Raw genomic sequence first — 15,188 nt, 5'->3', positions numbered from 1 at the left:
ACGACATGGCTATTCATACTCAGTGAAGTAAAGGCTYTTTTAAACTTTGCCCAAGTGTACAGCTTGCCCAATGTATATTTCTCTGGGCATCTCTGGGCAAACACACATCAATAGAGGATACAAGCAAGATGTTCTGTCTTCAAATTAATTCTGACGAAGGACTGCAACAGCGCTCCTCTTCAAGTACGTTTCTGATAGAGTTGCTAGTATCTACTTCTTACCTCACCATGGGAGTTCATTAGTTAACCTACATCTCAATTGGGATTTTGTCATCCTTCTAATACACATCCAAGTACATCCTTATCACTATTTCTTCTTATAAGGAAAATTCCACAATTTCACCACCACCTTTTTAGAATTGTACRAAAAAAACAGTTGGTTCAATTACAGCAAAATAAAATATCAAGGGTTTTTTGTTATTTTCCTTTCAGCCATTCTGTTTACCTGAAAAGAGCATAACAAAATATTTCCCTGTGAATGACTTGCAGGTGCTTATTGTGAAATAACAAAATCAATTTATCAGCATTAACTGTATCAAAAATCTTGTTGGGTCTTTCATTAGGAGATCGTTGAGAAAGACTCACAGTACAAGACTGTCTGTACTAGTGGTCTAATTCTACAGGTTTCCCACTCAGGATTTATATGCACCACTCCAGTATGCTCTTCACTGCATACTGGAAACAGCACTCAATAAGCAGAAAACTTTGCCCAAGATACTGATGGAGAACTCAATAACTGGAAAATAAGTGTAACATCTCCTATTCCAGGTTTCTGCCATTTTACTCCAATTTTTTTTGGTTCATTAACACCATAACCTTCTAATGTAGCTTGTTCAGAAAAGGTAATCGACAACGCAAATTTATTAACTTGAACTTTTATCACACTACATAATAGAAAGCAAAAATAATACTTTGACATGAAGGCAAATACATCATAACATTAGAATTAAGAAATCTGYCTGTAGCTCAAGTATTTTATAGTAAGCAATGTCAATACATTCAAAAATTTTACAATGTTCGACTATAACAAGTTTTTTTTTTAATCATTCTTTACATTTCATATTAAAAGTGTGTATTTATTATCCTTACCATGAAGCGGCCATTGTAATTCTTGATCTTCTAAAAGGGCTGCAGCAGGTAACAGTCTATTAAGACGATCTAAAGGTGGCAACAGATCTAGCAGGTAACTCAGCAAAGGCCGAGCTACTGACACTGGCAGTAACAACAATGAGTTGACAATCTGAGAGAGCATACTACCAGCAGCAGACACATAAACTACATCTACAGAGAAAAAAAATATTACAATTATATTCCAAGTGCAACATAACATGTTACAGAGAATTGCATCAAAATATCTCAGCTATCTCAAAGGTCTCAACTGCATATTCTGAACTGAAGGTTTTGTTTAATAATCATAAATCCATTCTATATTTTCCTCCTTTACTTTTCAGTAACTTAGAAAAATGACATCTAGAACTAACAAAATTGAGACGACTGCAGAGACAGCATCTTCTCTACTTTGTACTTTTGCTATGTACAAAGCATTCGATCAAAATCATGAACTAGATGTTACACCAGGGTAGGCAGTCAGCTTCCTCTTTTTGAGGAGGTATGGGATGTCTATTTTATACAGATACAGGGAAAAATAAACAAGTTTTTTAATTATTTAAATCTAAACAAACAATAATTGTCAGGTTAATTCACTGCTCTTAGCTGATGGTGCTCCCATTACTGATTTTTGCACAACCATTTACCTCTTAGTTTTTCCCCAACACTACCATTCCAAGAGCTTTCCTTAAGCAGCGTTGCAGAACGGGAATAGATATCTGTAGCATGAGGCAATAAAAGCTGAAGATGCTTGTGAAGCAGAGCTACACTGCTGGAATTCTAGAAGGAAACAATCAAACACAGTAATAATAATCTAAACATATTTAAAAGATTTGTTATTTAACACATTGCAACTTTCAAATACTTATTTTCCACAAGAATCTTAYCCCATTTCTGAGTTCCTGTATACCGAAGAATTTTTTTCCCTAAAAAAATACAAATAAAGACACACACCTCACTAACACTATTGATGTGACAATAAGCCAGCAGTTGTTTCTGTAGTGAACATAACAGTTCATGAAGATGAGCAGGTTGACTGTTTTCTGATGATGATGTCCCCAGTAAAAATTTATCACTGTTTTTTTCCAGCTCTCCAAAGGCTTGATCCTATTTAGACAAAAGAAAAAACACTCATTAACTCTGTCTTCAACTGCTCTAATACTTTATTACCTTTTCTTTTTTCTTCTTCTTTTTTTTTTAATCTTTAGCATTACATCTGTGGTTATCAAAGAAATCGGATAAAATCAAGTGGATTATGAAAACAAAACTTGAAATTACAGTAATTTAGAACGTCACAAAAATTGTGACAGTTGTCAAGAAACCATTTATATTCTAGAAAGAGTATTTTCAGATGACGAAATATTTTTAKTTCAACTCAAAGAAGAACTGGATAAAAGAACACACACTTTTCCTCCCCCTCTCACAATTCACAACATACTAATATAAGCAAGATCCTTTTAGAATTTGTTGTGGCCTGATAAACAAAATGTTTCAGATTAAAATCCTTCCTTGCATAAATCCAGGATGGCAGTAAAAAGACTGGATGGTAGAAGGCTGCTCCACTTCATTCTGTATTCTATTGTGAAAAAAAAGGGTTACTTTCAAGGAGATAACTAGATGTATAAAGCTGACTATAATGACCATTCGAGGTCCACAGAAAAGAATTAGACACCATCCACCTTGCTGCTAAGGAGACAGGGATACTAAGCCAGAGAAGCAAAGACCTCTGATTTATTTTCTCTGTTATATTTTGTTGGCTAGTCAAATAACAAGATGCAAGAGTCAGTCACTTGCTCTTATACGTCTCTAAATTTTTCATTAGTCTCCACTATTCTGCAGCTAAGAGCAATAATCCATGTGACATGATAACAAGAGGGCTGAATTGCTGAAATACTTTAAGGTAATTTCCCATGTGTCAAGTTAATGAAACAGATTCCCATTCCTGGTGCCTGTTTATCTTTCTCAGGTGGCTGGTATTATATTGGCATGAAGGGTTCTATATAAACATACATTCATTTAATGTGTCATACTCAATCTTCCAAAAAAATTCCGGAGACAAAGTAACAGTAACAAAATATTTTAGCTTGATATGAAATTGGCTACATCTATACAAGCCAGGGTAAACAATAAATGCATCACTAGCAACAATGCATCCCTAATATTAGAGATAATAAACTAATTTTAGTCCATTTCAAGAGACAAATACAGACAACATTGCTGTTTCAGATAAAAAAAAAGAACATTACATTATGAACATGAAAAAAAAACTTAACTCCAAAGCATTCAAAATCTATTGACATTAGAAGCAAAGTAAAAGATAAAAAATAAATTAAAAAAAAAAGTARTAGTAAATACAAGGCCTAAACATACGGTATAGAATCCCAAATTTCTTAGAAGAGTCTTCATTAAAATTTCAGCTAGATGAGTATCTGGGTGACTGCTCTGGACAGCATATGTCTGATCAGAGAGATTTCCATAGTTGATGCATAATGAGGAAGCTTCTGTGGCATCAGATGGTGAGCTATAGCCAAGTAAAGAAGCTACATGGGTGTGATCTTGTAAGCTTGTCAGAATAATATCCAATTGCATTCTCTGAAGAAAAATATTTAGACATGAAAAAAATTTCTTGTTAACTCTTGTTAAAGTAATGACCTAACAGGAAAAAAATCATCAAGCATTGTTAAGCAATAAAAGGATTTTATAGTGAGACATGGAAATAGCTGAAGGACTATACCAACGAATTCAATTTTTTGCTGCAAATTTTCAATATTAGAGAATAAATATATTGAACTAGATAACCATTCGTAGTAAAAATCCATCTGAGATTCAAAGAGATAGATCAGATCCTAGATCAAATGCTTTCTCCAATTTGTTCTAACTACATTTTCTCCTCCAATTATGATAATCTATACATTGCAGTAAGGAAAGGAAAAAGCAGGATAAGCAAAGATTAGATCAAGGAGGGTGGCAGATGCAGGGAAATCTTCCACTTTGGTAAGGTTCCCCACACTTGTTGGCTCCTGAAAAAAATAAAACTTGTTCTACCCCATAATTGTCAGGCTTTTTAGTTTGTACCAGTACTAATCTTCAGAAAGTTAGAATCAGAAGGTTCTTCTTCAGAGTTTTAGTATCAGTGTAAACCAGTCTACTCAACGGTATATAAAATGGGAGACTTGACTAGGATCCTATGCATACAGAGCTGAGTAATAGATTCTTTTTCTTTCTCTTTCCTTTTTTTTTTCCTAAATGAGACTGTTGCTAAAGCTTCAGCTGCTACTGACATCAAGATCCTTGAATTTCTTTCCTTCCATTTTCTCAATACAGTGTGCAAAAAGAATATTCCAACGGGATACTCATATTGGAATGTTGACTGAGTGATGGTACATCATTGCAGGAAAAGCTATGGATTAACTTTCCTTTTTCATGACAGTATGTAAGTAAATGTTGGGAGGTGGTGGGGAGGAGAGAAGGGAAGCAGAGCTTAGCCTGCAGCACAGGACACTTCCCGATGTATCACTGAAGCAAGCACTTACTTATACATAACTTGTAAATGCCTCTGCCACTGTGGTTAGAGGCATGATCATGAATTATGAAAAAGCAGACAYCCATATCTGAAGATGTCACTGAAGAGGTACTCTTCTAGATCTGGACTAAGTACAGAGCAGCAAGTTAAAGGCTTCATGTTCTACATTTTACTCAGCCGTAACTTGTTGCAGGATACTGGGCAAGTGTCCTAACCTGCACTAATATATGTTCAAGAGAAAAAAGAGGAAAAAAAAAAAAAAAAAAAGAAAAAAAAAAAAAAAAAAAGGAGCATCAGTCATCTTTGCCAAGTACTCTGAAATCCATGTGTGAAAAGCACTATACAGAATACAGTTAAATTTCTGTTATCAAGATTTGTTAATTTGAGTACAGTTCAACAATAACTAGCCTTCAAACTGGTCTATATACTCTAACACAGTGATTCCTAGCCTTTTTATAGTCGAGCTTTACTTTAGAAAATGTGCTCTTTACCTCACTGGATCCTGGCTGAGCCAGGCTACTGAGTTTGTTAGATGGACTTTAAGCTGCATCCACCTATAACGTGCTTGCACTCTGCAAATGAGGCTTGCCTCACTGTTCAAAAACCCCCATTCTAGCAGCAAATCATAAACAATTGCTTCAAAGTACAACATATTTTTATACATTTTCACTTGACCTTACCTGTCCTTTTGATAAGCTTTCCCATCTATCAGGACCTTGGGGTAGGAGAGAATGTAGTAATTCCATTCTCTCTCGCAATGGAGGAAGTAGCATAGTTGCTCCTACTGAGAGAGTCTCAATTACAACCTAAAATTAGAGTATCAGAAAATACCTCAGTTTGATGGGGAAAGAAAAATCATCAACTCATAGCATTTTTAAAAAACACACATCACACATGTTATATCAAAAACATCCACATAACTTTAAGGTACGAATTCTAACACATTATAATATTGTTTTTATTAAAAGATAAAAAGATACAGAATACCCTGTAGAARTGAAGTGAGACTAGCATATTTTCAAAAGAATACAAACTTTTTAGATTAAATTGTAATCACAGTAAATCATCTTTGTCTGCATTACACAAGTTCGTCTCATCTTTCAAGGGCCATAATGTAGTTAATAATATGAATAGGTGGTTCTTTCTGATCTGTATCTGAACAATTCTTTTTGTATTGGGAATTCACATTTCCCACAGATCTACAATATAATTTTCRTATCTCTGCCCAGGAATTTTCCCACACTTGCTTTAGACTTGTGATACTAAGTCCTACGCTCTACAATTTTAATTCCATAGACTTCTTACCACCACTTCCCATTGATAGTATAATCTTCTATTTCTTTATTGGAGCCATCAATAAATACTTAAAGAGCTTTAAAGAGCTGTTCTCTTGGACATAGACTCCTTATACTACAGTGGGAGGTTCTATTTCATTTAAACACACTCTAAAAGTTATTTGACAATTTGTTACTTCTCTTTTCAAGCAAACCGAACAGCACCTTTCCTTCAAAGCTGTGGAAAAGTTACATAGAAGCCTGATGCTGTCAAGGTAGCATCATGCCAGCTCAAGTATCTGTAATCACTATGAGTTTCCATGATCTATTTTATATTTCTTACTCATGCTAATTTTTCCACACTCTAAAATTTTGAGGCTCTTTACTAGAAATAATAATTAAAATGATGGGGGGAGGGGAGGGAAACAGCATATTGAAATTCTTATGCAAACATTTTCCTCTGCTTTGTGCAGAGATATCATATATTTATATCATACCAAACACATCAAAAAATAATGATGATTAAATTTCTAACTTTAACCAGTAAAATTAGTAAGCCAGAATTGATTTCATCAGTGCTACTTTTAAAAAGTCAGATTGAAAAATTTGTAAACACATTTTAAAAAGTAGTAGAATTTTCACATGTAAAAAGCCCAGCATTACTTACTTCTTGAATTTCATCTGGGACAGAAGAGTCCATCAGTCTGAACAACAAATTTCGAAGAGGACCAGCTTGCCGGCCAAGAATGCTAGTAGCTACACCTCCAGCCAGTGCAAGTGCAAGATGATTAGAAAGCAATTTCAGGCACAATTTAAGAAAATTGTGATGTTCCCTGCAAAAAGAAACACATCACTTAATCTTTTCCTACTATCAAGTCTTACTCCTTTTCACTTATTTGTACAGTACGATTTTCACTCACATTTCATTTTGCAGGCCAGAAAGATGAGCAAATAACTATCAGAATTTTAAATAAGTTTCCCTGAAAACCTACTGCCAACTTGCTTAATGAAAACAAAGTAACAGATCATAGAAAAGAAATCTTTTTAGACAATGGTTTCAAGGGACATTCAGTCTCAAAAGACAGTGTCTCATGAAATAAAGGGCAAAATCCTTCCAAAATAAACGGGCAGTGAGATCACTATATTCTTCACATGAAGGAAAGACTAAACCCTTAGAGAAGTAGTAAGTGTACTCTCAGAAGATTTACAAATAAATCATTTGAATTAAGAAGGAAAAGTCCAATATTTCAGTTTCACTTCTTAAAACAAAAAAAAAGAAAGAAAGAAAGAAAAAAAAGTAATCTTGAAAACCATCTTGCAGTAAAGGCAGAGTTTGCGAAGAAAAAATTTGTAAGAAATTTTCATACTTGCAGTTCTCTTTGCAAAAGTCAGTGAGGAGACATTCGTGCTTACAGATTTTACTGCAATACATTCTAAATGTTACTTTTGGCATAAAAGATCCAATCTGAAAGCTGTAACAGCAATTACTGATGATTTGCCAGGAGGTTGTTTTAGTCAAGATGGTACTATCAAGATGGGCTTGGTTTTGTTCYATTTTATTTTCTGGATCTCCTTCCAGGATAGAGAAATTGGTGGAAGTGCATAAAGACTGAAGGAAGTTAAATGCTCCCTACAGACCTAATTAAAACCTCTCTAGAAGAAGAGTGACACGTCTTGCCAACTAAGCTTCATGTTTGTGAGAAGCAACTCGCATTTTCAAAAACTAGTATCTTTAAAGAAAGAGACACACAGAACTGATCATTAAATATTATCTCAGATTGTCTGCTACTAGTCACTGTCTGTAACAGCAATAAATTGCTGAAACTGAAATACTATGCTTCATTATTATGTTTCAAAGACAAATGAGATCCTAGAACAACCGGATTGACTCCTTACATTTTGGTCATTCAGATGGAAAATAGTGACATTATTTGACACCACCTGAATGACAGTCATTTATAACCTTTTAAATGCCTCTCACACATCCTGAATTGTTCTTACTTGTCTGCAGGAGATCAAATACCTTGAGCTACTAGAAGGCATTACTCCACCCTCACACACTAAAAATTCTTGTAGAAAACTGTCTCAATTCTTTAGACAGCAAGAAGGCACTGGGTTTCATCAGGGCACTAATTCCAACTCAAAGCGCAATGGCAACTATGTATCTCATGATCTGACYACCACACACATGTTAGTCAATAACTTAATGATGGATTGATGGATAATCACTGAAGAATTCTTTTTTGCCTGAACTTAGTAGTAAAGGAGAGCAAGTAGGCACCCACTGAAATCAGTTCCATGGCAAAGAACTTACAAAGCAGAAACAATGTCCAGAAATAGTAAATGCATTTTTATTGAATAGGAAAATGTATTTTAAAGGGTAACTCTGAGAGAAAATATTTAATTCAGTGCATAACTACAATAAATTCCAAACAAAAGATCCTGCTACAGCTTGAAGTACTGAAAAGTTCCTGTGCTATACAAACAAGCAAAACACATCTGAAAGAGCAAAACAAACCAGACTTCTGCTTGTTAAAGAAAAGACTGACCAGGACCAAGTCACACATCACCACCATTTTTTTTTTAATATATATAAATATATAGCAAATGTATTTGTAAAATGCAAATGCTGCATATACCTTGATGAAGGAAAAGGAAGAGGGGGAATTTCGCTGTTAATTTTGTCACAGTAGCGCTCAAGAAAAGAACGAAGATGTGAAAAAGTACTTTCTTCAAGGTCTACGCAATATGGTCTGTGCCATGCCACAACTTGCCTGCAATCAAACATCAAAGTAAACTATTACAAATATTCAAAGTAAATTAAGTATTAAAAATAAGCAGGAAACTGCATAAGTCATACACAATGCTGCCAGAAGCACAAAATAAAAAATATTGAATTGTTTATCCCTCCACTTCCTAATTCATCAGTTTTAGTAGCAGAGGTATTTTTTATCTATTAGCAGGTAGGTTCGTAAAAAGTACTACTATTCAAATTATCAGTGCTGCTATGCTTTCACTTATTGCAATCTGTAGCAGTTAAAAAAAAATAGAAAGACTCTCCACTCCCAAACATTATAAACAGAATACTTTAAGAAAGTTGTGTATGATGTGGTTAACATCTTCAGAGAAGAGCCCAAGAGTGTACTCATACGAAAAGATTATAGCAGTCTCCCAACGCAATCGTTACCTGTCCCTTGGAAGGGCTGTCCAGGCGAGGCTATGGGAGGTTCCTGCTGAAATTTGTTGAATTGCAACTCCATCTAAACCACTCACTTTCTTCGGTTTAGTAATGGGGCCAGTTGAGTTTCCCTGACCACACTGTCCCATTGAATTGTTACCCCAAGCATAAACTTCATTATCTAGAAACATAAATAAAATAGAAAAACAAAACCTGAGGTACAACCACTTTTAGTTGAGGAGGATTAAATGTTCTTACACCTTATTTATTTTACCATGAGAAAGTGCCAAACAGTGACTGTCACCAATTGAAATATCAACTATTCTTGTAGCTGCCAGTTCTTCAATAAGCTTGGGTCTGAGGGCAGTTGCCTCTGAAGAGCCACAGCCAAGACATGCGCCACAGCCCCACGCATAAACCTAGAGCAAGCAAATCACAAAATATCAATGTATCAAGTATGTTATTAGTGATCATCAAAAAAAAAAAAAAAAAGWAMATAYTGTGGTTGAATGTGCCAAAGTGATTTTTTTTTTTTGGTTTTAATATGGAATATGAACTTCTAAAGATAAAAAAGCCCTCTAATATTTGAGTATCATTACATAGCTATAAGGAAAAGGAAATTATCTTGATATATTGTAGCTGTGAATGGGAACCTCCTATTAGTTTCTTCTACAAGCAAAGCTGAGGCTCACAGTTTTAACATCAGCTAAGATGACTGCTATAATATAAAYAAACACATTAAAATATATTCAATAAACATTTTTACAATTAAACATTTAATAAAATAATAAACACTAACACARTAACACACTAAGTCTTTCTCAAATAGCAAGTCTCATCATTTGAGTGAAAACTTCTTTTTGCCCACCTGTCCTGTTGATGTCAAGGCAAGTGAAGACTGGCTCCCTGCACAAACTTTCCGAATAAACATTCCTTGCAAGGCTTCTATAACTTTAGGCTTATATACTCTGTTTGTATCACCATGACCAAGTTTGCCTATAAAATAAGAAAACACAAGTAGAAAGTGATTTAAGTATACAAACTATGACAATAAGAAGATCCCCAAAATAATATTTTCAGACTTCCTAAAATGTCAAGAGTATTAAAATATATAATTTTTATCAAAACCTGTATTCACTTTCAGTGATTATAGAGTTCAGGAAATGTGCATGTATTCTAGCGTTTTTTAAAATTGGAATATTAATTGCATATAGCTACACTACTCATTGTCTGTTATTTAAATACTAAATACTTCCGAAGCAGTAAGGCTTTTCGTATTTGGCAAACTCACTCCTTACTCCTACTTTAGAAAGTGACTTGAAAAAAAACCTTTTTATGTCTTTTCATAACAGCTGTATTTGTGCTGATAGTTTATGCCTTTCAAAAGAGATTAATGTTTGTACTCCCCTTTAAATTTCTCTTTAAAATAGCTTTTCATCTCCACAACTTCCCTATTTTCAATCAATGACCTCAAAAACAAGGCCTTTAACTAGACCATGTGAGAATGTTTTGATAACAATGTTCCTCAAAAGGAAAGAGAAAAAAATCTAAGACAAACTCGAGATATACTATAAAGAGTGATAATTTCTACAAAAGTTATGATTTCATTTATGCTGTTTTAGCTTTCCTACATAAAATAGTATTTTTTTTAAGTATTCACATTATTAACAGCTATTTATCATAATACACAAAAGCCAAGTTTAACTGTTCGTACATTACTGAAACAAAAAAAAGTTTTGAAATTTTGTGAAGGTTGAAGTATCTGTCCYGTTAAAAACTGATTTCTTCAACTGAAATTACAGAAAAAGAAAAAGGAGAAGGAAAAATTCCACATGACATTCATGAAATTCAAATTCCTATCCAGTTTTACTAACCATTAATTCCACTAYGAGCTTTTTATAGTCTATATTTTCTTCTCTTCCCATACATACTAGGATAGGAAGCAATAATGCAGCAATTTTAATCTGAATAATATAACTGCATAACCAGATTTAGTTAAAAATGGGAATAGTAGCTAATGAATGATTCTGCGTTTGACCAAGCAGCTACGGGTAACAAAGGTTAGTTGTTCTTCACTTTTTAGAAGATGGAGACATTTCTTCAAGAAGTAGTTTCAAACCTACAGCTTCTATTATACAAATACAAGTATTGCCATATTAAATAAGTAAGCTTATTTGAAAGTTATCTCCAAAGCATTTTTCCTCAAATGGTTTACACATTTATTGAGATTTCTGCTCGATGAAATCCCTCTTCTTTCTATGACAAGGAATGTCACAGACATGTCATGTCATTTCTATGACATGAAGTCCATTTTTAAGTCTAGTCTTGCAGTTAAGCTTGTTCAAATATTACATTCAGATTTTATTAAAATGCTTTTCTCAAACGACTACCGAATGACAAGAAAACAAACTGCGAAGAGTATTCAGACTATGAAGCAGATGGAATAAAACAAAAATTACTACTGAAATGTTAATTTTACCTACCGTTATCTCCTCCTCCAAATGACCATACTGTTCTCCCATCTTTGGACAGAGCTATTGTGTGTGAACTACCACAGGAAACTTCTCCTACATTGCTAATATCTTTTACTAAAGTTGGAATGTTGCGGCTGTTGCTGTCACCATGACCTACGGAAAAAAGCAAAAATGTATTTTCTTCTTTTTGTGAAGATTTTAATTAAGCTCCATTTATAGTCTGTAATTTTGTACATTGTAATATTGTAATCACCGTAAATGACAGATTTGTGCCCACTTTTCAGCAAGATTTAATGGAAGAGATCTACAATAAGGTGAACAAAAGTTTTATTTTTATAAGACTTACTACAGAGTATTTGTTCATACCTTACTGCAAATACATGTACAGTATCACTACTAGACACAGGAATTCTTCCAGAAACACCTAATGAAGTTTCAGATGAAAAATTTTAAAGTTACCTAATCTTCCAAAGTCTCCTTCTCCCCATGTATATAACTCTCCATCTTCTGTAACAGCAGCACTGTGTCTGTATCCAGCTGACACACATACAACAACCTACATTACAACAAAAATAAAAATTGAGTAGGTATTTTGATTCAGATTATGAAAGTCAACATTCACAAGAAATCTATGTAAATATGCTTGTTCACTCACGTGGAGAAAGCACATTCCTAAAGCAACCCCTGCAAATTTTTCCATGTAGTATTTGATAAGTGGGACTCAATACACCTAAAGACATATTTTTATATAAAACTGGTTATGACTTATTTATCAAGTAAATTTAAAAGAATGATGTTTTAAGATGACCTAGTCTGGCAGTAACAAAAAGAAATGTAAGTAGATGTTTAAAATGCTGGCCAAAACATAGACAGATGGGGAAAGAAGGCCTTTTAGAACCATACATGATTCCTCCTTCAAACAAAACAAACTACTATCAGTCATTTAAAAGTTTTATATTAAAAGCTAACAAGAACAATGATATTCTGGATTTACACTGCAGTTCAGCAACAGCAGATGAGCTAGTTTTGCTCTTAAGAGGTTTACTGATCTAACATCGTCTAACTCACACGCGTAAAGGGCAGCCACAAGCTTAAGTGCTTTGCTGAAAAAAAAACACCTTCAAAGACAAATTTACTTAAAACACAATTTTTTTCTTAAGAATTTATACTTTTCAAATTTTACACAAGACAGAATGAAATTAAGATTTCTACTATGTAAGACATACCTTTCCTTGCAGAGGACCCTGAATAAGTTTGGGGTATTTTTGAGTTGAACTATTTCCATGTCCTAGTTTTCCATAGTCACCATCACCCCAGCTGAAGACTTCCCCTTCTGTTGTAAATGCTAAAGTGTGACCATCAGATCCTTTTGAAGATGACACTTTTTTGATAGACCTATGAGGCTCAAAAGTCAATTTTTTCAGTGTGGACTGGTTATTGGAATCACCCAGTCCTAGCCTCCCATAGCTGCCTTTACCACAGGCTCTAACAGAACCATCCGTAGAAATTACAAAAGTGCAATATTGTCCAGCTTCAATCTATAAACAAAAAAAGGTTAAAACAGTACAAAAGAAAGATTAGATAAATGTAAAATGCACTTACAGATAAAGAAGTCTGTATTTTTAACAATGTCATGTGTCTTTATATAATCCTTTCAATATAACACAATGTAAAACCTGAGGAAAATTCGGACTTCAGCAATAGTAATTCAAATATAAAAATATTTTATAAGTAAATCTATTTACTTGAGGTAAAGGATGGAAACAGTCACAAATCTATTTTATTTATTTGCATCTCTTCTACATACTATAAAATCTAATCCTGACTTCAGGAAATCAAGCTAAGTAGAAGCAAAAGTGTCAGATGCAAAACGAGCTTTTTCCTGACACAAAAGCAGTGAGTAGAACTCAGTTTGCCTTCAGGTCTGCAAGATTCCTGAATGGAAGCATACAGTCTTCAAAGACTACTAACATACTTCATTTCTTAAGATGAAAAAGCCACAGAAACAGCTTAATAAAGCACTGCAGGCTCTGTTCAATTTTAACCAGTAACAAATGGTTAAATTTCTTTAACATTAAAGAAGTGTGTCAAATACTTCCACATACTGCCACACTTACCATTTAAGACCATGCATTTTAACTACAACACCACCAAAGAAGTAAGATCAAAAGTGCTTCAGAAAGTAAGAATTTTTGTATATCAAAAAATCAGGGCACAGTTGAAGAATGACCTCATAACAAACCAGCTACCCTGCGATAATTTCCCAAAGGAATCATAACACACAGCACATGTAAAGCAGGTTCAAAGCTGAAGCACAACGGCACTGTGTATCCGCATCAGCGGTCAGCACAGAGCAGGTGGTGTACTGCATGCCAACATCCCTGTTTACTGTGAACTAACTTCTTCATATAGACAAATTCTACAAAAATCACCAGCGAACATCAAAGCAAAACTTCCTTTATCCCAGTGATAGATCAAATAAATATTGTATGTGTGTGTAAAAATTATTCAAAGAATAACATGCAGATCACTCATTCCACTCTTGCGTATTAGCATGTTGTTTAAGTTCAGGTTTTTAAATGCATGAGCTTGCTTTATGATGCGTGGCCCTGCGGTCCCCTGGCATATAAAATATACCGGTGACGTCAATAGAAACAATTTCAGAAAATGTACCTAATTTGTCTAGTGACAAAAAAAAAAAAAANAAAAAAAAAAAAAAAAAAAAAAGGCTTTTACTTAAGTCAACACTGCAAAGCCAATACAGCAAAAGAAAAGCAAACTGTTCTATTTTGTGTCAAGCATCAATAGAAGCGCTAAGTTACAAGTGCAGAACCTGTGACTGGGAACAGAAACGGCATACTGTATATTGAGTTTTTAGAAAGCTAAGCAAGGTTTGCTGTGCCAGCAGTTAGCCCTGTTTCAACTTTTAAACTAAGCACACTTGATATGAAAGCCACCAAAGGAAAATATAACTGCATAGTTAGAATATCTTTCAAAAAACAGTGAAAAAATTAACCACAGGCAAACAAATTCCTCTCTGCATATGTGACTGTTCAGTCATGTTCTTATTACATAGACATTGATCTGTGTTGTGTCATTAAAAAAGGAAAGGAGTTCTTTTCTGGACAGCATGATAGTAGTGAGATACTTTCAGTAAAATACCTTGTGTGATTAGTTCTGAGTGTCATATCCTCATCTGCGTTAGGACTTAACACTCAGAAGCAAAGTATTATTTTCCAATTTCATACTATAACTACAAAGCTTTTAATGTTACTATAAATGTCACTCACTGTCTGTGCATCAGAAAAACTTGGAGCAAGCTTGGGTTGAAGTATTTTCTCTTGTGTTCCTTCTACCAGTTGATGACTGCTGTTGCTGCCCCAAACATACACTTCACACGTCTCAGAAACTATGGGAGCATCACCCGTTTGAATGCTGTCAGGACTGGCACATGTTCTTGAATAGTCTGATGCCATTCGACAAACCTATTGAAATGAGAGATTTACTACACAGTATCATAGAATCACAGAATGGTAAGGTTGGGAGGGACCTCCGGAGATCATCTAGTCCAACCCTCAGCATAGCCCCATAGAGGGATTGAACCCACAACCTTGGCATTAGCAGCACCACGCT

General features: G+C 34.4%; 1 protein-coding gene across 5 annotated transcripts in view; it reads right to left on the bottom strand.

Moving 5' to 3' along the window:
* HERC1 (HECT and RLD domain containing E3 ubiquitin protein ligase family member 1) overlaps window positions 1-15,188 on the bottom strand; it is a 105,935-nt gene that overhangs the window by 67,483 nt on the left and 23,264 nt on the right. For all 5 annotated transcript variants that reach the window (XM_085303272.1, XM_085303276.1, XM_085303273.1 and 2 more), the window contains exons 5-18: window positions 14,846-15,040; window positions 12,782-13,093; window positions 12,015-12,111; window positions 11,565-11,708; window positions 9,950-10,077; window positions 9,356-9,500; window positions 9,091-9,262; window positions 8,543-8,677; window positions 6,571-6,736; window positions 5,310-5,435; window positions 3,477-3,698; window positions 2,061-2,213; window positions 1,754-1,886; window positions 1,089-1,280 (exon numbers count right to left, since the gene is read on the bottom strand). In XM_085303272.1, coding sequence (XP_085159398.1) covers window positions 1,089-1,280; window positions 1,754-1,886; window positions 2,061-2,213; window positions 3,477-3,698; window positions 5,310-5,435; window positions 6,571-6,736; window positions 8,543-8,677; window positions 9,091-9,262; window positions 9,356-9,500; window positions 9,950-10,077; window positions 11,565-11,708; window positions 12,015-12,111; window positions 12,782-13,093; window positions 14,846-15,040 — 2,320 coding nt within the window. The remainder of the gene's footprint in view (window positions 1-1,088; window positions 1,281-1,753; window positions 1,887-2,060; window positions 2,214-3,476; window positions 3,699-5,309; window positions 5,436-6,570; window positions 6,737-8,542; window positions 8,678-9,090; window positions 9,263-9,355; window positions 9,501-9,949; window positions 10,078-11,564; window positions 11,709-12,014; window positions 12,112-12,781; window positions 13,094-14,845; window positions 15,041-15,188) is intronic.

This window comes from Rhea americana, unplaced genomic scaffold, assembly GCF_003343005.1.
Source record: "Rhea americana isolate MKP2758 unplaced genomic scaffold, rheAme1 scaffold_2, whole genome shotgun sequence".
NCBI classification, from domain to species: domain Eukaryota; kingdom Metazoa; phylum Chordata; class Aves; order Rheiformes; family Rheidae; genus Rhea; species Rhea americana.
The sequence above is the reverse complement of the archived record's forward strand: the minus strand, read 5'-3'. Positions and strand labels throughout refer to the sequence as shown.